We start from the raw sequence: 23,044 nt of genomic DNA on the forward strand, positions 1-23,044 counted from the left end.
GCGGGCAGCCGCGCGCGCAGCGCCCCGCCCCGCCCGTTAGACCCCGGCGCCGCTCGCCTCAGGCAGTGGGTTCCCCTTCCCCCCCCCCCCGGGCCTCCTCCAGGCAGCGGGTTTCCCCCCACAGGTAGCCGCGCTGCCGCGGCGCGCAAACGGGACAAGGGCGGCGGGAGCGGCAGCCCCCTGCCCCCTTATCGGTGGAGGGCCCGGTTATCTCCTCGCTGCTGGTCCTCCCGCCCTATCGGCCCTCGCCAGGGGACAAGGCACCCCTCGCAGCCTGTGCTGGGGCAGCTGCCATGCCTCCTGCTGTTCGGCGACCGCCCGCCCTCATGCCCCCAAGGGGAGCCGCTGCCGCAGCTCCTCGCACCCCGTACGGAACGGCCGGGCCGCGCTGGGCCCCCCGAGCACCCCCCGCGGCTCCCCAGCCCCTCTGCCCGGCTGGCTCCGGGGGCCGAAGGTGCCCGCTCCCCGCCGGGGAGCACCGGCCCCAGTGGGGGAGGCCCCTTCACCAACCGGGGCTCCTCAGGAGCTGGCTGGTCTCTCTGCCGCCCGCCCCGGCCAGAGCAGCCCCCGAGCTGGGCGGCCGTGGCCATGGCGGCTCCTGAGGAGCCTCTCTCGGGTTGCACCAGCTTCGGTGTCGTCCCTGTCCGCCTGCAGTCGGGACCGGCCGCTCCCTCAGGCTGAAGACGTGGTAATTGCGAGCTGCTGCTGCTGTTTGCATTTGGTGGCCCCGCACGGGAGTGTGGCCTGGTGGGGCTGGAGTCACGGGGACTGGCTACTTGCCACTGTTTGTAGAAGTCGTTCCTTGGACTTTCTATCAATCAGACATTCCTTTCAAGAAAATACCTTTAGTTATTTCGGCACACTCTGGCCTTTGGTTTATATCTTACTCAGTTTTTTACAATCCTCAGTGTTTATTCAAGTAGTTGTGGCATTTAGGTCCTTTCTACAACACCTAGTTCAGAAACCCAATTTAAACGCAATACTTGAGGAAACAGGCTATGGTAGACGAAGGCAAAAGGATTTGAAATAAGTTTCATAAGCAACGTTCTGTTAATCCCTGAACAGTTCTCGCAGAGACTAAATTCCACTTAAATTATTTTTGCTAGAATTCCTGGTGAAGGCTTCGCTTTGCTGCATCTAGCTGTACTGCATCCCTGTGGCCATCTGGTGAGTACTGCATCTCCATGGGTTCTCTGGTGATCCTGTCTTCAGGAGCTTAAACTAAACCCCTCTGCTATTGCTTGTGTAACTCTTTGCAAATGAAGCCTCTCCTGAGGAACACAAAAGTTGCATTCCAGCAGCCCTGCTGTGGAGTGGGCAACTGTTTAAACAACTTCCTTAAATACGTTGTGTGTCTGAAACCCGGCACTCGCTGTATTCACCTTGTAAATATAAGTCATGCCTTGCTGCTGTTGAGAGTCCCGAGGTGGGATGTTGGTCTGCCAGGCCTCCACCCGGTTTCTCCCAGGTGCACAGTCTTCTCGCTCACCTGCAAACTTTGTCAGCTGCAGGCTGAGCCTGAGCTCCTTCAGGGTGCTGCACAGATCAGTCTGGAGATCGATCAGATATTTTATCTTATATTGAATCCTGGGAGCTGGGCTTTGACTGTATCTCTGTTCTAGACTCTGCCTGCTAACCACATTACTCTTAACTTGTGGCAAACTTGTAGGATGTCTTTTTTCCAGTGCAGTACTATAGTTCTTTGAAAAAGTGAAAAAACTCACCCCTAGGAGTACTTCCAACCTCCTGTTCTGCGAATGAGTTGCCTCTCAATGACTGCTCAACTCGTGCATAGACATGCATAGATGTTGGGCTGGGAAACAAAATAACCAAGCTCACTACGAGGCTTCCAAGTCCTTTCCCCACCTCTTCCTGTTGCTCAGCTGGCTGTCCCTCTGGTTCCCCCTTCTAGAAGCACTCCAGAGGCAGAGCTAGCACATCACCCGCTGACAGCGCACTCTTGCCTTCATGTAAGCCAGCCAAAAACGGTCATCAGGCAGCAAGTGCTTGCAAAGTTATCTTTAAAAACAGCTATAAAAAATGGTTGAAAGGCTACGGTATCACTGCAAAAATATTTAATTTTCTTGTTCTGCTGACACACTTTGCTTACGTTACTCTAAGGTTTTGGGTACAATGTGGATTTGCTTGCCTTCACCACCTCTATAGCAAGCCCACAGGTAAATTACTTCTATTGCACTTTCCCCTGACATGGCAGTAGTGGATTTTGCAAAGATCAGACAACTGTAATGTTGGTTTAAATGCATTCTATTTAATCCAAATTTGCTGTTGAATTGTGTTGTGGGTGGTTGTTGGTTTTTTTTCCCCAGTGACAGAATAAAATTACTCTCTATTTTTTTCATTTTACATTATGCTATTAATTGCTGCTATTTCTGAAGAAGGAAATGTATCCTGTTCAAAGTAACAAATGATCTTCAGCCTGTTAAGTGTGGAGTATTATTTCTGAAGTCTCAGTCCTCTACTACATACATTAATTTAATCTCTCTTGTTATCAGCCAGCTCTAGGCAATTAGTTAGTCTGCAGTGCTGCTTTTAGGAATTTGGAGTCTGTGAAATAATAGCAAGGAGTCTGTGGGAAGTAACTAAAAGAAGCAAGTCTGTGCACGGCTACAGACTGCTAAGGGGATGTGTGAGTTGAAAGGCTGAAAATGCCCAGCTAAGGTTTTAGACATTTAAATTAAATAAATCACGGGAGTGTGCAGCATGTAATTTTTGAGCACACATTATATTGGGTTGTTGTACTTCATGATCAGTACTGTAGTTTAGATTCTCTCAGGAATAAATGAAAATTGTCCTGAAACAAGCTCTGTTTGGGCAACATGAAGCATTGCAATGCAGCAGAATCCAGGCAGAATATAATTATCAGAAAGCTGGCTGTATGTATTTGATTTTCAAAATGATCAAGTATGTTTTAAAAACAATTTCAAAATTATTTGATACTATCTTAAAAATGTCAAAAATAATTTGAAAAGCATAAATTTGGTTATGGAGAAGTTTACAGTACAGTATTTACATATATATCTAGCTTTTATGGTGTTGAGTAACCCTGCTTGTTCAGTAAAACTTTTCATACAAACTAAGATTTTTTTTCTTTGCATAGTTTAGAAAGATCAAATCATTAGCTGCTTCTGTTGTAGTTGCTTTTGTCCATACAAGTATCAGCATTGTAGAACTATAAAAGCAGCGTGCTATTGGTTTGGGGATTTTTTTCCTTAAAAAATGTATTTCACTTATAGGCAAAGAATAAACTTAAGTGTAGTTTAACTCAGTAACACGTCTGATACCTGAAACTTCAGTGCTGTGAAAGCTTGTCAGTCTGGTGACAAGATTTAGTGCTATAAAAATATGTAAAGACGTTCTGGTGTTACTGAAGGGGCCTTCTAACCAGCTCTTCTGGTACCTCTTTAAAGAGGCATAGCCAAAGTACTTACAGCTATGGGATTAACTCCCAGCCAAGGTCAGTGTTAGTGAAGGGATGTATAGCCTCCTGAGATCTGATTAAATACTGCTGAGCTTACTTAGAATGAGTATTTTATAGAAAAACTGTGCTATACCTGAGGAACAGAAAAATGATGTGAGGAGAAGGCTAAGTTGCAGCATATGTCCTGCGTAGCATTTGTATGCTTCTGAGTTTTAGAAGGCCTGAGCTCTGTAAATGAAACAGCTAAAATCTGTAGGAAATGCATGTCTTTGATTAAAAAAGACTTTGACAATATGTGGAGAACTAGGTGAGTGTGCGAATGCATCTGAAATCTGAAACTGCAGGGGAAAGAGATTATTGCCTTCATTCAGATTTTTCTGGCTTCTGTTAGTGACTACTTTTTTAGAATAGTTTTTATTAATACATGGAAAGTTCTTGTGACTGTGAAAGAGACTATTCTGAGATTGTGGTGTTCTGCCATGTACTAGCTAGGCACAGTGTTAATGGAATTTGAAGGCTACAAATAATACTAAATGTCTGTCATAATTTGGCATTCAAGTTTTATAAGATAAAAGTGATTTTAATAGTAATTTCATAACATATATTTATGCAATGCCTTTAATTTCAACATGAAGATGCAGTTCCATACACTTTTTGCTCTTCTTTCTTCTATGGCAATGGGACTTGATATCCTTCTTTGCTCTCACTTGTACAGCAACAGTGTTTAGTTCCACGGTGTAAATGGGCCCTACAGCAACCAAGGGATCTGTGACAAGAATAGGTCCTTCTGCTGTGGGTTCTGTTTAACTGCTTACAGGCTGCTGGGGCCAAATGCAAAGAGCTGAATGGTGAATTGATCCTCAACTTTAGCAGAACTGAAGGGTCCGAAAATGTCTTAATTTAGTACTGCTGCTGAGAAAATCCTGAGGGAAATCAGTCTAAGAATACTGCATGCAGGTGTTTCACTTCCTAATATCTGCAATGTTTCCTGGATATAACAGAGGTATGTTACAATTCACTTGAGTTTTTATCACTTAAATGGTTCATAATCCAATATAAAACAGTTGAACAGAGAAGATTCAGAATCATTTGGGGAAGAGCTGCTGTTCTGTCACTCCCATACTGTTAGTAAGTGACATTAATATTAACAGTAAACCTTAAGGTAAAGAGAGAATAATTACTGAGGGAAACTAAGATGATAAGACAATCTGAAATAATTTGAAGTACAGAATCGCACTTTTTTCTGGCATCTGGAGAATTTTTTCAATGTTTATTCATTTTGAATATATGAAATTGAGCAAGATTTCTTGGCCTGAATTAGTTCTTAATTCAGTGGTATACAAAGAAGTCTTTGTTTTGTATTCACTTGCAGGATAATTTAGGTTGGTTTGGGGTTTCTTTGGGGGTTGAGGAAGGAGATGACAACAAAATTTGAAGGATTTGCATGTTAAAGTATTTGCAGGTTTTAATAGCTGCTTGATAAACAGTAGTGGTTTTAGGATTTTGTACTTTGTGGATATTTGATCAATAAAACCTCGCTGCTTCAATAGTAGCTATGAGTGGGTTTAGTTATATTTGTCACAATAGCATCTAATAATATTGGCATTGACGTTTAGTGTTTCTTGTTCTGAAACAATGACTTTAGTTTTCCTTATTTCATTTGGGTTGCTCCTATTGAATAGCATTGGTGCATTCAGCACTGCACAAGGCAGAGACTCAGCCCTCGGCCCTAAAAATTTGATGGCAAGCTTTAACCAAAAATCAGCAAGAAACATTTATGTGGTGGGTATAAATTCGTTTTAAGAATAACTGAAAGCGGCTGACTACTTTTGAAAATCTTTCCACATCCCAGCAATGTTGGGTTGAAGATCTCTGTCCTCCTATCTTTACTTCTCCTATTTCATCCTTCCTTTTTGCCATACCAGTAACCCTAAATACTGATGAGAAGGTAATGAAATATATTGCTACAATAAAGTATTCTGCTCTCATGTTCTGCCCAGAGAGCTGTGCAAAAAAGCTGGATGTTTTTGTGTCCAGGTTACATGGTTGTTTATAAAAGTGCACTTGTTTTCCTATGGTCTATATTATGGAAGATTCCTGTTTGAGAGAAAAGACCTTTCAAAATTCTTCGTCAAAATAATCTGGCATTGCAACAGTATTTAAATGTAATAATTAACTTGTCTGCACCTTGAGTTTTTCTTGATAATTCTGTATGTGAATACATATCTGAAACATGACTCCCTAATGTCTGTTTATTTTAATCCAATGGCATTAGGTATTCTTATTCTAGAATCAAAATGTCTACATACAGAGTTAAATGAGATAGTCAATTAGGGTAATTCCATGGGTAGACTAGTTTTATTTTAAGTGAAACTGTTCCATCTGCTCAACACCCAGATAATCAGAAAGAAGCTGATAAGACAAATTACTAAGTGACTCAGGCCAAAGGTACTCCTTAATGCTGTAATTGGATATGTTTGTAGTATGAGTTGGTTTCTCCCCTGACTCAACCACCTGAACAGTTTCCCTTTTGCCAGCTACTTACTGAGTAGGAACTGATTTATGCAGAGTCATCCTTTTCCTGCCTTCCTTGTATTAGCAAGTCTAGTGTGCATGTCTTTGGGGAATGCAGCCCCACTGTGACTTCCCTCTGCAAAAACCTTCTCAAATGCAAAATACCCAGGTTTCATTTTTCAGGAAATAACAGCAGCTGCTGGTAGGTGTAGATATTGAAGGGGGGGAGGGGGGAGGGAAGGAAAAAAGGTGGCACACAGAGAAGAAAAAGTTCATTATTTCCATCAAAAGTCCCGCCAGAGATCTTATCGGTATTGAAAAAATAGCCTGTGCTGCCAGATTTTATTACATATCATCTCACTTGAGATGATGGAATGTCACTTTATTTTTCTTTATAAAGAATGTGTTCAATGGCATGTTTATATCCAACTCATAGATGTGATGTTTATAGTCAAAATATGCATAATTGTCAAAATTCAGGTCTATTTCTACCTTCTTTATTAGTTACCAATTTACCACAGTAGCAGTTTACATCACAGGCAATGAAGCTTAGGATTTTAGGTAAGCATACGAAACAGAGAACACTTTATTTGTTACTGTGTGTGGCAGTCAAGTTGTGTGTAGGTGTAGTGAAACAGCTTTTGGAACTGTAAATGTAATCTTGATAGCACTTGCATGGAAACAGTGCTATTGTATGTTAATGAAAATTGTATAATCAGCATGAAGTGAAACCAGTGACTAATTCAAAAAATAAATTTCCTGTCTGCAGCAAAAGCCCTTTTGTAGAAGAATGCCTTTTTCTTCATTGACCCATGACATTATATCACATTGCAGTATTGACTCAGCTGGCAGCAGCCTTCAGGTACAGCAAAAAATTATAATTTGGAGAGTTTTCACTCCAAGTTAATTCCTCCATCTCCTGACCAGGAGCAAAGAGCTTTGCCTGACAAGAATTTTCTGTCAAGTGGCAGCAAGGAATGAAAACTTTCCCCTGTGATCTTATCATATTTTGTAAGTGAGACGGGAGGTTTCCAGAAGTGCTAAAGAAGAAAATGTGGTGTTTGCAGGCCACTAGGTTTTGGCCTTCTGTGTAAGGAATCACTGTAAAACACAGCCTTTGGTCTCAGATTGGTGGCATAAAATTGTGGTTGGAAGTATAGGTAGTTATTAAGGTCTGGGGATTTTTCCCTAACTAATAACGAGAGAAACAAACACATTCTTATTTAAAAAAAATGGGAGTAAATCTGTGGAAAGGAATCTCCTAGATAAAACCAGAGTTGTATTCAGTTTCTTTTTCATTGCCTGTAATTCCCATGAACATTATGGAGTGATAGGTGAATCCAGCAAACCAGGGAGTCCATAGCTGTTATGTACGTAATGTGGAACTGGTGTGAAGAAGGGGCCTGTAGATGGGAGAGGCAAGTGAACCTGTTTCTGCCGTGTACCAGAACAAGAGAAATAAAAATGCTTATTCATCAACAAGAAAAAGTGAATTAAACATAGTGAAAACACATGAAAGGTTTTAATTTTTAGAGGAGTTTATTTTCAACGGACAGCATGGAATTTCCCCCTAGAACATAATTTAATCCAAGTACCTGTTGAACAGTGTTTTGCAGTAAATTTTTACTAACCCTAAGAGCAAGCAAGAAATTAATAGCTGCTAGAGCTCGCTTTCTTCTAGTTCAAATTACAGTGATGACATCTGTCAAGGTGAACTCTTTCCATTTCCTGACATTAGTTCTCTTAGTGTATTTTTAAAAACAGTGTGGACAATATATCCACTGCTGGATTCAGATGGAGCACCTGATGACTCTATCATCCCCAGCTGAAATTTTCTGCATTCACAGTTTGCCCTGCATCACGAGCTGTATGACAGCTCCCTAGGCTACTTCAGAGCTAGCCAGGTTAGCCCAAAAGGCCCTTGTCAGTTAAAACCAAGAGAGCTGACCTTGCACTGAGCTACAAGAAGGTTGTCCGCAGCTGCCTTTTTTTTTTTTTTTTTTTTTTTTTTTGCCAGCTTTCTTGTGGCCTGTAGTGTAGATTCTGTTGTAAGAGGAATGGAGGAAGCTGAGCCTTAAGTCACAGTAGGGGTCTGCAAAGTCAGTATATTTAAACCCGAAGTCTCCTTTTTTGCCACTTGATACTAAGTGCTGTGAACACTTATATTAGCTACAAAGGGGAGATGCTGAGTTAGGAACGTTGGCTGCAACAAAACAAACCATGTTGAGTTATGGAAAAACTTTGCTTATTCAGCCTCCAGGGATATTTGTATAAATTCAGATCTTACCTGACGGGTTAATGCGGGTTTGCTGACTGTCTTATCGTTCTCTGTCCTGCATTGTCATATTTTGTCCTTTAGGCTTGTGAGCCAAATTGGTTAATACTGAAGGAGACTTAAAATAGCATTTCTCTGATGGTAGCGGCTGTAAAAGACAGGCTGCAGTTTGTGTATCCAGGTTTAAAAAGGCTCACGTGGCAATCAATGAACAGTCAAAGGTTTAAAACCAAATAAATGTACAGAGTGACCATCAAGGCCTTTTGCCTGCTTCTGTTTTTGAGCTGTGCAAGAGAAAGTTGTTGCACAAACATGTTTTGATGTCTGTCTGATTCTCTCTCTACATGATTTTTTTTTTTCCAGGAATAATGATATTACAGACTTGCAGAAGCTCACAAAAGTTGCACCCATCTTTAGGCACTTGGTCCAAACTCATAAAATATTTACAGTATGGCCCTTCGGGAAGCTAAGCATCTGTAGGTCTCATGTAGGCAGGCAAGCCACAGATCCATCAGCCTCACCCTGACTGAGTCCTTTAAGACACAAGAGAAAAGAAATTAAACTTGACAAAAGGGACCACCTGCTCAACTGAGCTTTATTTTGTAGTACATAGGCAGACTGCAAGGTCAGCAAATCTCTGCAAGCTCTGTGGCCATATGGGCAATGGCAGTTTATGAAACAACTGTGCCAGATTTGGCAGCCTTGATGATGACCACGTCACATGGCAGGTCAGTGAAAGCCATTTCGGTGCCTGAATTATACAGCTGAAACATTTCAGTTTTATAATTTCACTTTTCAGTCATCGGAGAGGAATATGTATGACAAGATTTTAGGAAAAGTGGTGTCATTTTGGCTCTGAAACTTACACTGTTCTTTATGTAGTATATATGATTCCGATGTAACCAGCAGAGACCTTTTGCTACATCTTGGGTAACTGAAAATACTCGATCTTAAATTTGATTGTTATTCTTTATATGTGTGTGTAGACTTGTATTTGGGTATTTTGCAGTCATTTTGGGGTAAACCAATCAACAAAGAAGGTAAGTGGGTTTTTTAGAGAAAATCAAGACCCATATTAGGCTCAGACTGAAGTAAGTTACTTGTAGCCTCTGTAGCCTTCGAATCTCTTGAAGTCCTCTATTTCAACAAAGTGCCATGTTTTCTGATTGTTTTAAAAGGGTTGCTGCTTACAGCTTAGTTGTTTCTGGCTGGTCAAGGCTGTAGGGATCGTTGTGGCTGACCGCTCATTGTGTCACCAGCCTAAGTACTGTTTCATCTCCCAGGCCTTCAGCTGCTGGGCCAGATTAACGTAAATGTGGTAGCAAACCGACTTTTGCAACACCTGGCCTCTGCAGATAACCCCACCCAGCCTGACTTCAGGCCAAGTCACGGCACAAACAACCTCTGTTGTATTGACACGACCTCATGAGAATGAACAGATAAGACAAAATGATGTTGATACTACTTGATCTGTAAGCCGTGTTCGATATTGTCAGCCAGGGCAGTCAGGAATGCTGATGTGACCACAAGCCCTTGGAGAATTTGTTTGAAGGCTGGCTATCATCTCGGCCTGTCAGGACACTGACTACTCCCTTAGGGCTTCGTCCCCATGACAGCTCTGGGCTGGCAGACTCCTTGCCCTGTCAAGGAGGCCCACCACTTTTGAGTTTTAAGGAGGCCTTTCTGCATACCACAGCCCATAACAGCAACAATAAATGCAAAACATTATCGCTCACTGAATGTAGATTCTATTTCTGTATACTTTATTTTGTCATAACTATTTCCAGTAAGGAGATACCACTGGAGCACCAATGGCAGTTTATCAGTGTAACTGCCTTCATCGGTGTCACTGTACTGCTCAGAGTGCACCAGTAAAACACATCCCAAGCTAGTGCTGTCATGTGAGAAAAATATACTGGAAAGACCAGACTAAAATTGCTTCAAATGTGAATTGATTCTGTTGGTAATCCATCACTGAACAAGTGCGAGGGACCTGCAGGAGGCTCATAGAGACAGATCCCGTGGTTCTTTGTCAAGTGGATTGTGACTTACCTGGAAATCATGTCTGAATAAAAGTACAGTAACGTGGTATCAGGAGCCAATCATTAGTAAACAGGGAAAAAAACACCAAGTTACTTTATTTACAAGAAGCATATTCCCTGGGATAGAATTTAATTCTACTTGTTTGTCCCACTAGCTAACAGCAAACAAGGTCCTAGGATCTGTTCCAATTAATCTAATGCTTCTGTTCATTTTGGCCAGTTCTTGATTGCTCAAAGATTCCTCAAAGGTGAACTTTGAGGGTCTTGTACAATCAATGAAACAGATGTGGCATTTTTACACTATAAGCAAAACAAAATGTCAAGGTGTTCAGTTTCAGTTTTCTTCTGTACTTCAGGGTTTTTTTGCTTTTTTGCTTCATTTCACCCTACTAGTGAAGCTGCAGGCTACTTCACCCTATAAGCAGATTATTTTTGTGTAATGGTAAACTAAAAATGAAAACTAGATACAGCATTAAAGATGGCATACAAGGCACAAATATTTGTCAGTTATCCAGTTTATCAAAAACTCTTCAAATTCCACTTCTGTTCTCCAGAGTGCTGACAACCAACTTGTATAATTGGCAAATTTTGCATTTGGACTTCTGGTGTTCAGGGTATTAATAAAAATACAAATTGCATAACAAACCTTTTGGTACATCTTCCAGTTTTATGGCAGACTATTGATAACTACTCTGAATACAAGACGATTATATATATATATATCATATATATATATCAACATTGTTTTCTTACTGGAAACAGGGGATGTGGGAAAAGCTTTTCTACAGTTAAAAATACATCAGATCCACTTTTAATGAATGGCCACTTCTTCAGACAAAAATGGAAACTACACTGTGATGTGGTTTGGTCATATTTATGTCTGGATTCACATGAGAAGTTTCTTAACAGGTCGTTATCTTCTAGATGCTTTCACAGGCTGTTTAATGAAGTGTTGTAGTATTCAGCCAGGTACGCTGATACGGAGGTGACTGACTAATGCAAATATGTATGTAAGAGTCAGCTTTGATTTCATCGTTAACTAGTGCCTTAGTATCTATCTGTCTTTGTACAGTAAACAACATATTTCATGGTTTACATCAGATTGAATCCTTCTGCTAATATAAACAAATACATTCATGAGAACAGGAAAGTAAACTCTGTGGGACATTCATGGCTGCAGTGACAAATCAAACAGTCTTTTATTGTTGGGTTTTTGTAAACTAAACCATCCAGCACTGTAGTGCGTAGCACCTAAAGCAAGAACAGTTTGTAGTCTGCACAGCCTGGAGAATTGTTTGGAGGAGAGTTTGGGATCTCGTGATTGCTGGGATCTGGAAGGAATGGGCCAGTTCTCTGCATTGTGAACTCTTTCTGCACTGTCATTGCTTAAAATAATGATTTTAAAGCTCCCTTAGTCTTCCTGAGTAAAGGCTCTCATATGAAGAGACTTCCCTCACCTGGGAAGGACCGCTGTGGGAGACTGTCAAAGAAGGGGTAAAAAAACAAACCAAAACAACTTCTCATTTAGTTTCTCGGTTAACTAGAAGCAGAAGTGTCTGTGATCCTTACTCCACATGTGACTGGTCTGGGCATTTCCCTCTGGCTGCGGTGAGCTCTGGTGTTTGCGGAAGGCGCTGCTCTGACTCTTCTGGCACAGCTCACCCAGCTGGCTGATGTGGTAAGGCTTGATAGCAGGACAAAGGCTTTTTAGGGAGTGCAGTTACCGGTGTTCAGCGTGAGTCGTATTTGCTCTCTGTCTGGCAGATTCATACCTGTTGTGAGTGCGGCAATGTCAGCACCTGGGTGCTGTGATTAATGGCCTATAAATACCACCCCGAAAGCGTGAGTCATGCCTCCTGTGTGGAACTGAAAGCCATTTCTGGGGCTCCAGGGAGTGGAGGGAAGGGGAGAGCACCTAACACCTGGGACATTTTATAAGGTGTGGTGCTGACTCAGGCTAGCTACAACCAAATCTTATTATTTTCCTGACCAATAAACAAAATTAACCAGTAACAGCAACAAAACTCCACGCCTTAAACAGCACAAAGTGGCCATCTGCCATACCATGTCAGATCACTGAGCCCCAAACCTAACATCCTGACTCTGCAGGAGGGTACAGCTTGGAGCTGTAGGGGTTGGGAACCACCACAGCAATGCAGTTAGCTCCTGCAGTAACAAGCGTGGTGAGAATATCTCAGTGCACTGATAAAGGTGTGACCTGTGGCTTTGGATAGCTTTACATTTATATGGAGATCTGTGTTGGTTCTCAGCATGTGGTTATCAAGATCAGTTGTGAAAAGATTGACATCTATTAATAAATCGGTTGCATTTAAACTAAGTCTGCTTACCACTAGCACTGATACAAGAGGTTAGTAGATGCTATTACAAAATCAGATCATCCTACAAGAGGCACTGTGCAGAGGGGAAGAGTCACAGCTGCAAACTGTGCTGCAATGCATGAGGAGAGGATAGGGTTCTTCCCCCTGTGCTTGGCCATACTCGGTGGGTAAAACCGCAGTTGCTGTTGCCTCCACACAGTCTGGTGCTCTCTTGATCCAAAGACCTGGGTTGGTTTTCTAGATGGATCTATGGAGAATGGCCAAAGCTGGGGCAAATTCCTTGCAACTTCTTTGCCACTCACATGTCAGTGGAGAAAAAGCATCACCAGGGAAGACAAAAATGGGATTTCTGTTTTAGTGACAAACATCACTGATCTGAATGATTAAAAAAACGCTATCCAAATGACAAATTTGTTAAAAGCTAATTCTCTTCCTTTATATGTAACACAGCCATTTATTCCCATCATCAGTAGAAACCTTATAGAAGCTATAATTATATATAATTAACTTTTCTCGCTCTTTTTTTTTTTTTTGAACCAAATACCTAAAACCCTGTGATCTCAGAAAAACAAGCTGTGTTAGAAGGGAAGAGCAGAACATAGAATCAGTTATAGTCTATTCTTGCTAATGAGTGTGCTGCACAGAAAATATACCTGAGTTTTGCTTAACTTGAAAAAGAGCAGAGGCTCCAACAAGAAATATCCAGGATATTAACTTTACTGTTATATGGTGAATAAGTGTATGGGCTATTTCATAGTCATGGTTACAATATGTGAGGCACTTGAGAATTCACACGGTTAAATTCACTGGTGCTGTAAATAGCATTCTGGTGAGCCTGTGCTCTTCTATTCCACGTAAGAGAAGGACTGAGGCTTTGGTGTGAGGGGACGTGTCTGAAGGTAACATTGACTCACGTAAGACATTTTAAAAGAGAAGTAAGATTATGGCTGTAAAAATTAGGTAACACTCTCAAATTCCTCATCTTCTGATTGCTATAGGGACAAAAGTAATTTACATTTTTAATGGTATGGACTCTACTTAGACTGTACCAGTAAGGGAATATTTTAAGGGGATTGACAGTAGTTCCTGGAGAGAGAAAAGCTGCATGCTGTGCCTGTCCTGGCCATGGGATGGGTGCTCGGTTATGAAGTTGCCTCTGGATCCAAATGCTTTTTTCACTGATGTGACAATAAAAGCTGTGCAAAGAAACAGAGAAATGCTGCAGTTTCAATGCAAATGTATTTCTGAGCAAAATTAAAGTTGAGGAATGCAAGTTTGCAATACTGGTAATGTTGAGCTTTATGGGCAAAACCAAATTTATATCTGTTTGATCCTTTGAGTTGTGAGATCTGCTAAGATTTTGGTTACAGAGACCAAATGAATGCTTGTTGTAATGGTATTCCTAAGCCATGGCAATCATAGTATGGCTAAAGCCCCACTATCATTCACTCAGTACGTTTACAACATTAGATAAACCTTGTCTTGTCTTTGGAGAGCCATTATCTTCACACTTCCCTGTCTGATCATGTGTCCATCCTCACTACATTAAATCCAGTTTAGACTGCAGGGTTCCCAGGACAGGAGTGTGCTGTTGCAAATGCATCTGTCTGTATGCCAGTGTGCGTGCACATCCATACCGCACCCGCCGACAGCATTGTATGCAGCCGGCTGCAGAGCTCTTGGCACTTCTTTTGCACTATATTGAACGCCAGGTGCTCAAACACGTGCCCTGGGGATTCGTGATGGGGCAGCTTGCTGCTTGCAGTGAGTGTATCACCACCCTGTTCTGCTCTGAGGAGCTGCTGCCCCTTTTTTGCAGTATGTGCTGGGCTGCGAGCGGTACCAGTCAGAAGCATTTACCTCTGGCTCTGGTAGGCAGTCACAGACAGCAGCCTTTCAAATTGCCCTGGTATGAATTGTTTAAGAGCTGCTCTGGAGGCAAGGGCAAGAGTCTTTTAGAGTTTTGTTTAGAAAAGATTGTCTATCACTCTGCAGCTAAATGCCCAAAGTGTGTCTTTTTCACTGCAAAGGAATTCATGTTATATTTCTAAGTCCTGTCTATATTCGAGTCAACTGAAATGACCCTCAGTATAAGAGTATACCGAGCCTTCACCTGAAAAGGAGTTTCACTTGATTTAACTCACCCTTGTAAGCCTCAGAGCCCGCAAGCAGCTGATTTGCCTGTTAGTCAGGATGTAGCAGTGGTACAAAAAATATGGTTATTACCTGGGGATTGTGGGCAGTGGTTTGGGGTTGAAGAGGGTTTCTTGAAGCTTCTCTTTTGTACATCCTGAAATATGAAAGAATAGATGGTGAAAAAGAAGTAAGTGTCATCTGGAACATTAAAATAAACCCAAAAAAACAATAAACTGAGTGTTATCTCTTTGTTATAGATGTACCATGAGTCTACAAATAGATATGCTGTGTTCTTACTACAGTTGCTTCATTTTTAAGATAACATACTGGTAGCAAAAGTAAAATTTCAAAGTAAAGTTTAGTGTAGATAAAGACCAAACTACTGTTCCTACTCCTACTTACCGTATGTAAAAAGCCACTGAATGTTACAGCTATGCCAATAACTGAACTCATAGTACAATGAAATTCTGTAAATAGTATTTAAGGGTTGACAGTATTTGAACATTTAACCCATTGCACCTGGTGTAAGTACTTTTTCAGCATTAGGAAATCTACTGCTTAATTAATGTCTTGTGGCAGTTTGCATATGTAAAGCACTATATAAATGCTGAGTATGATTCAGTTGTCAGTATTTGACGATAAATTACATATCACACAGGGTTTGGGATAAGAAATTCCATAACATTTGGCAAAATGGCTTATGCATTCCTAGTAATTTTACATAAAATCTATTCATAGTGTCCATTGACTGGAAACAATATATGTGATTCTTTTAGTTGAACTACTTAATTCAGCAGATAACCACTGCTGCTTCATAGTTCGTGTATGAGAATTTAAGAGAGCAGCTGAGGCATATATTTGAATTTAATTCATGATAAAGGAACCATTTCAGAGGACAGAGGACACACTGTCCAGTTAGCTCACAGTGCAAAACAGAAAGTTGAAGTGAACACTTTCAGTTGAATAGTGAGACAAGAGCTGGTCCTGCCCTGCCCTGCCCCGAGTGCAGCCAGTCTTGTGCAGAATGAAGGCACAAGGAGGTGTGACAGACAGCAGTGCTTGAACAGTCCTACCATATTCAAACTGCGGATGTAATTTTTCTGACATTCAGTCAAAGTGAGTGCTTCTCTCTTCTGGGTTTGTTTTTCTTTCCTACCTTTGATGATAGCAGGGTTGTTAGGTCCTAATATTGTGCTCTTTGGGCACGCAGAATGAAAGCAAATAAATGGCTGAGACTAGCAAGAAGCAGGTTTGCACGGTGCTGTGTAAAATACTAGAACGAGCTCTAAGCAGGCTTGAGTTTGGAGGGAATATTGTCCTGGCAGCATAACACCTCTGTGCAGAACATGCCAAGGCAGGTAGCGTGGCCACCGAAGCGCTTGTGCTGCTCCTGCTGAACAGCTCTGCCTTGTGCCACCCTGACACCGCTTACAGAACTGCAAGGCAGCACGCAAATCAGCTGTCAGCACCAACAGCACAGAAAGGACAGCAGCCTGAACAGAGCTGGAACTTCAGCCAGTGAACAAAAATACCTTTGAACGCCTCTGAAAGGAAGAGGCAGGAAAACTGCCCTGGAGGGAGGGCCATTATGGAGTATGGCCTTAGCACAGCAATTACCAGTGAAAAACAGGTGATTGTGATGAAGTATTTGCCTAAGTGTCTAGAACTGATTCATCCAGAATTTCTGCTGTTATTTTATGAAATAGTGTTAGTATTCACTCAAATAACAAAATACTTCTTTTATGTCAGGAGATAAGATATCTTATCAGCATCTCAGGAGACTCAGCTGCAATGCTCTGGGATGTTTGCTCCATCAGAAGATAACAGTTTGAACTCAAGGAGGAAATTATCACAATACACAAGAGTAAGAGAATGGGCTCTCCTCCATTGTTTTGGACAAAATCCATGTGATTTCACTGAGAGAGCTGTAAAACCAGACCTGAGAACTCCTGGTACTAGTTATTTCCTGACTGACGTATTTTCTCTTTTGCTTTCCTGTTTTATGCTTCTTCAGTGCAGATGCCCTGTAGATCTCTCAAAGCTAGGAGGGAGTCCAGTCAGATACCACTGCTTGAGTGAAACCCTAACTCTCGCATCAAATCTTTTTATGCTTTTCTTACATCTACAGTTTGAGCAAGAGAGGTTTGAGACTTGTAAGACTTCTTTCCACTATCAAGACATCTGCAGAGATATAAGAGTGTATTACAAATGCACTATGCCTTTCCTGTATGTTTTTATTAAATACAAAATACTTTTAAAGCTCCTGGTGGAGCTGAATGACTCACCGGATTGGTAATAGGATTAGATCATTGGTTCAAGGCTAGTTCAGGACCAATATCCTGTAATCTGATATATGTGGCTAAGCCCTATTTATGTCAGTGGGGTTCGGTGGGGAGATACTGGCTTCCTCCTGCAGATCTCGATGCAGGAGGTAGAAGAACACAGGCTAATAAGCATTGGCATTTAATCATTGGGTTCGGTCATTTTCTCATTTCTGTTCCCAGTTCATGTTCTCATTGCTGGGTCACATCATTACATAAATAGAACCTTTTAAGTAACTGCACAAAGAAGAGAGCTTTCTTGTTCCTGCAGCACCTCTAGCCCTGCCAGAGCCCCATAGGGATCCCTGCTCTGGCCAGCAGTGTCTGGAGCTACCAAAACCTTCTCTTTAAACATGGAAGAGGGGACACATCTCTGCTGAACAGTGAGTTGTCAGACCATGCAGGAGGGTCCTGCATCTGCCCTGCCTGAGTCATGCTGATTTGTGATAAAAGACTTTCAAGTTTTATCTGTTCACAACGTAGATATGAGACCTGTATCACGCTTGAACTGCAGTTTTGTAGAGCTTGTTCATACTATTCTTTAATTCTAACCTAAGAATATTTTTAACACGCTAAGAGATTTTCACGTCTCCTGTCTGAACGGTACATATAGTCATTCTCTCTCATTTTCTAATAGGATTTTTATTACTTTTGATATGGAAGGATAGCATCTTTTTCTTCCCATTTAGTGCAAGAAAGCCTTGCTATGGCCAAGAGGAAAAACTTTCAAATTGCCTGAAGCTCATAAATTTCAGAAGATGAAAGTTTATATCCACATTGGCCAGGATGAAGATATTAAAATTTATTTTGTAAGAGCATCAGTGTGGTCACCATTTCTTTCTTTTGAAGAGCTTATGGAAGGAGAATGTAAATCATGGGCCTTAACAGTTTGCTACCAGTTTCATGTCAACTTCAGAAACAACAGGAGTCCTCTCTTTATTTTCCTGTCCAGCATGTAACTGCCAATATGTCCACATTCTTTCTGCTCTAGCATTATTTTTCCCCATTGTGTATATTTTAAGACACCTGAAGGATTTTAAAAATACTCTAGCTTATTGAAATATTAGTGTCTAGGACCCACAGTAGTTACAGAATGCCATCACTAGTTGCTGAATGCCCTCTCCACAGTACGGGAGAGCGACAGCACGCAGTGAAGTTCTTCTAGACACAGCCTTGGGTGGGGGCAAAATTCCTGACAAACAAATTCCCTTCTCTTCCTGGGCCAGCTAGAAGAAAGAGGTTTTTGGACTTTAAGAGGCTATGGAAGGAGCTGAACACTGCAGAATTAAACTGTGTTTATCTTAAGCTAGTTATTTCACGAGATTTCTGAAGTATCCTAGACCTGCTTGCAGGTGGTCTTTGGGGTGGAAAGGGAGGAGGCAAGAAGGAATGAAGCATCATTATTTCTTCTGTCACAGGAACAATCCTAGGAACCACTGAGTTTAAGGAAGTTATATATATGTGCATATATATGTACATAAAAATATGTACCAGGGTATTATATATTTACATATAAAAATAGCAAATATTTAGATATATTATAAATTATATATCTATATCTGCAATAGATATTATACACAATTCTATATTTAATAGAATATATATATTACATATGTTAAAATACATATAAAATCGTGTATTCTCTATGTCTTTGCTATTCTGTTTCTGGGAATTACAGGCATCATTCTCATCCTCCCCTATTTTGTCAGGACTGCCGTGATCTGACCGCTCCCCCCACCCTGTTCCTGCCCACGGCCAGGTCCATCTATCCACTCCCACAAGTCCTCTTTTTCTTTCTTTCTTATGTTTTCTGTTCCTGATAAAATTGTTATCCTAGTTTCCAGCTTTTCCTAAATGACTTGCAGAAGGCAGTGACAGGTTGCAATTTTAAATCCACTTAGCTATTTTTTTTCATGAATAATCCTGTTTGACAGGCTTTTCTCCCCTCCCTCCTTGTCATTAAGCATGGCTGCAGTTCAGGCAGAGTGAAGACCAGGCTAATTGTTTTGGTTAGGGTCACAAATGAGAGAGAGAGAGTGATTTCCAGCTACTGTAGCCGAAGCAGAAACAACAGTACTGGTGTCCAAAATCTAGCTGAAAAGTAGTTTCGTTTGTTACATGCCATGAACATCTATTAATTCATGTTTGGGCTGACATTTGAGTATTGTTTCACTACTGGTAAAATGGAATATGGACACCTCTAAACTGTTGATGTTCAAGGCCCAGCAATCAGAACAAATGCCAATAAAATCACTTGCTCTGTGCAAAGTTGTAATTCTATTCATTTAGTTCTTAACTAAAATCTATTAAAGACTATAAATATATTTTTTGTTAATGCTTGTGTTAATGCTTTCCAATAGCATAAATTATGCAGTCTAATCAGCTTAAATTTTATTCCTTCCTAAAGTCAATAAAAGGGTTACCTAAGATGAGTGGTTAGAAAATGAGCACAGATCTCCATCTAACCTGTGATGTGTAGAGAGGAGAGGGGCAATGCACCAGCTCCAGGGCTCAGACACTCCTCTCCAGCTACACTTGCTCAACACTTTGCTCAAGAGCACAGCTGGCCTGTCTATGCAAGTGTCCCCATTCATCTCACAAAAACACTTTCTGTGGCTTAGTTAACATGGCACACAAGAGACAATCCAGGAGAGAGGGAGGAACCATAGAATGGTTTGGGTCAGAAGGGACCTTAAAGATCATGTAGTTCCAACCCACTGCCACAGGCAGGGACACCTTCCACCAGCCCAGGTTGCTCAGAGCCCCAGAATGGACAGCAGAGAAGAGGCAGTAGGCAGGTAACATAACATGTTCAGCCTCTTTGCTGTGCTGCTGCTGCCTTGCGACCTGGTGCCACTGTGTGCCAAAATCAATGGCATGGGATCCAGGACAGGGGAACCTTCCCTGTCCCGTAAGGATATTACTGGCCTAATGCAAGCATGAGATTCCTAGGGATTTGTGTGGGCTGTGGATCTGATACAGGTCTCTCTGCATGTCTGCTAATGTTTTAGGTGACTGTAGTATATAGTATAGTATATAAGTAGTATATATGAAACGTGTACACTGAATGGAAAGAAAAGGTGTCTAGATAAACCTAGCTTGTATGTATGAATTATTCCATACGTGCTCAGATTGGTACTGGCACTATGTTAGTTAGCACCCAGCCTTCAAATCATGAATAAGCAGCACTGGAAGATGATCAAAGGAACTAAACCCACCTACAGCATGCCATGCATTGCTGGGGCAGAACTGAGGGTATAGCTTTGCTAACTTGGTGAGGACAAGACCCAGGCTTGCTCTGCCTGTGCTCTAAGCTGGTCAGATGCATCCAATCCAGAAGCCAAATATTTGCATTCGTAGTGTTGCACCAAAACCATACCCCTTTCTCAGCATGGTGCAAGCACAGCCACATGGCTGTTGCACTTGTTCACTGGAGCTAGGTCAGATGTAACCATGGGCAACATAAATATGGGTGCTCAATTCTGCAGACATGAATTTACACCTGGATTGATCCCTTTTGCATGCTTATGGAAGATGTTTATGTTAGAAACCATTTTACCAGAATCCCATCACTATTCAACTGATGGTGAGAAAGAATGAGCTTCAGGCAGGTGAAGCTCCAGCTAGATGAATTGCTTTGTGGGGCTGCCAAAAGTTAACAGGGATAGGCCTAGTTATTATTTTGTTAACATTATGGGAGTAAGCTATTTCGGTAAAGCCTCAATTTCCCATTTGGTAAAACCTCACTTTCCCATTTGGTAAAACCTCACTTTCCCACTCAGAATTTTGCGTATGTTCTTCTTTCAGTGTTGATTCACAATAAAGTTGGTCTTCTCAAGGACAAAGCCAAGTCCATTAGCATACATGCCCTCTTTCTTCTTGAGACTTTGATCTCTGTTTCTCTCTCTCGCTCCTTTTCACTTCTGTGGGACGGGCAGTCTTTAAAATAATGAGCCTGCAGTCCAGTGGACGTGCATCTTGCACGGGCTCGCACTATCCAAAGTCTCTGAAAGTCCTACTCACTCAGGTGTTTGAGGACACTTTGCAGAGCAGTGGGCACAGAGCAAAGTGAGACCAGTTGTCTGCAAAATTCAGATGCAGAGCACATCGGTGGAGGAGGCAGCCTGACAAGGGTTAACTACAACAGCCCCTCAGCAGGTGCCTCCTTGTCCTACTACAGCTAGTGTCCTCACTTAAGGGTGGAAGTATTGGGGGTATCTGTAGATCCTGGTCAAAGCAGAGTCGCGTTGTGCTGTTACTGTGCAAACTTGGCACTACCGGGCTGGTTTCACTGGAGCCCATATGTGCTCAGGCCTTGTGTGCCCGTACGTTGAGATGTATTTATTCGGCCTGGCCACATTCCAGTTTCAGTTATCTAGTAACAGTTGGTGGCTCTTCATCTCTACCACATTCGCCCTGGGCGTTTCTTGCCTCCTGTTTCAGGCTGTGGTCAGGGGGAAGGGATGCCCCATGGGATGCCTCTGCCCCAGGATGCTCCGTAGCACCCCGAGGGACAGGACCACTGAACACAAGGCACACTTGCCACACATGTCTCAGGGCGCTGCCAGGGACCTTCATCCGAAAGAGGTGGCAGGGAGCTAGAAAGCTTTACAAACCCAAAACTATGTGTAAGACAAGGTAACACTGATGCAGCACAGAACTGTTGTTTGGGCTGTGACTATTTTCTTCAAGTTTTCTTTCTAGATTAAGCACGCATCCTTCAAAAGGCACTGCCAAGTACTTGTCATTTTTATTGCGGACAGCCTGCATTGTGCCAATGTCCTTTACAACCCAAATGATTTTAGTCTTTCCCACTAAGTGTCTTTGACAGGGATTTTGAATAGGTTGGAAATAATACAGTGATCACTGTGTATTAACAACTGTTAGCTTTAGCCTAGCTAAATGGTCAATTTTGTGTATTTGCACTGTTGTGCCCCTTCATGTCAAAGCAGTCTGGCAAAATTAGTTTATTTTACTTCTTATTGATTAGTTTAAAAAGTTTTTGCTTACCCTGTTCTCTGGAAAAGATATAAACCTAGTTATTTTGTAAAGCTAATGAAATCTTTCAAATTGTAATGGACACATCTATTGCCATAGTGTTTAAGAACTATTTGCCTCACATCCAATTGTCCAAGTAATCAACACACAGAGCACATATACTCTGATATGTTTATTATTCTAGAGGAGAGAGGGAAATAAAAAATAGCCTCCTGTTGCCTTTTAATTGCTCATTTCCTGCTTAAGACAGCAAATGCCATTTTGCTGCTATAGGATAGATAAACGGGTGGGATGGTTTTTGCACTCCATTAAGGCGGCAGTGCTTTGATTAATTATTACAGAAGCAAACTGAAAAAATAATTATTAGGAAAATAAGCTAGAGGTAGTGTTGTTTTCTTAAGCAAGTAATAAATGCAGATGATTTCCTCCAAATGCATAAAGGTTCCACAGTCATATAAAGTGGCACTAATTGATTTGATTCCTGTGTGCTGCCAACTAAGCAGATGGGTTTGTACTTGCATTTCAAACCAGAGGTTCAGTAACTAAGTGGATAAAAGCTCTGGCCTTTCACCTCAGGTGCAGCTTTGTTTTAACAGCGATGTGGGGCTTGTCTTTCTCAACAGTTCTGACGATGTATGGAAGTTAATTTCTGACTTGCTATTTACATTTCATATATTATTAATTCCCTTGAAAAATGTTGTTTCTCTACAATTTCCATGGACTTTTTAAATGCCTGAGATTTGATTAAGGGCAAAATATCAAATCTAGAATCTTAGTGAGATTTCAGTTCCAGGATGGTACAAATATCACATAGAAAAATAGTGACATGGCACAGCTGGGACAGCAAAATTGTCTTCCTGAGGCAGACAGAGACTGGGAGCAGTGGAAGCAGAAAGACCATGAATCTCAGCGGTACCTGAGCGCTGCTGCTGAAGATGCTGTTGTGGTGCTTGGGCAATCAGCACTCAGGAATGCCCAGC

At 41.6% G+C, this 23,044-nt stretch overlaps 1 protein-coding gene across 1 annotated transcript in view; it reads left to right on the top strand.

The window, feature by feature from the left end:
- LOC129737070 (nascent polypeptide-associated complex subunit alpha, muscle-specific form-like) overlaps window positions 1-23,044 on the top strand; it is a 77,801-nt gene that overhangs the window by 423 nt on the left and 54,334 nt on the right. Inside the window, exon 2 of the mRNA XM_055723869.1 lies at window positions 41-1,196. Within this exon, the coding sequence (XP_055579844.1) occupies window positions 41-1,030 (990 nt within the window). The 3' untranslated portion in view covers window positions 1,031-1,196. The remainder of the gene's footprint in view (window positions 1-40; window positions 1,197-23,044) is intronic.

The sequence above is a fragment of the Falco cherrug genome, chromosome 11 (genome assembly GCF_023634085.1).
Source record: "Falco cherrug isolate bFalChe1 chromosome 11, bFalChe1.pri, whole genome shotgun sequence".
NCBI lineage: Eukaryota > Metazoa > Chordata > Aves > Falconiformes > Falconidae > Falco > Falco cherrug.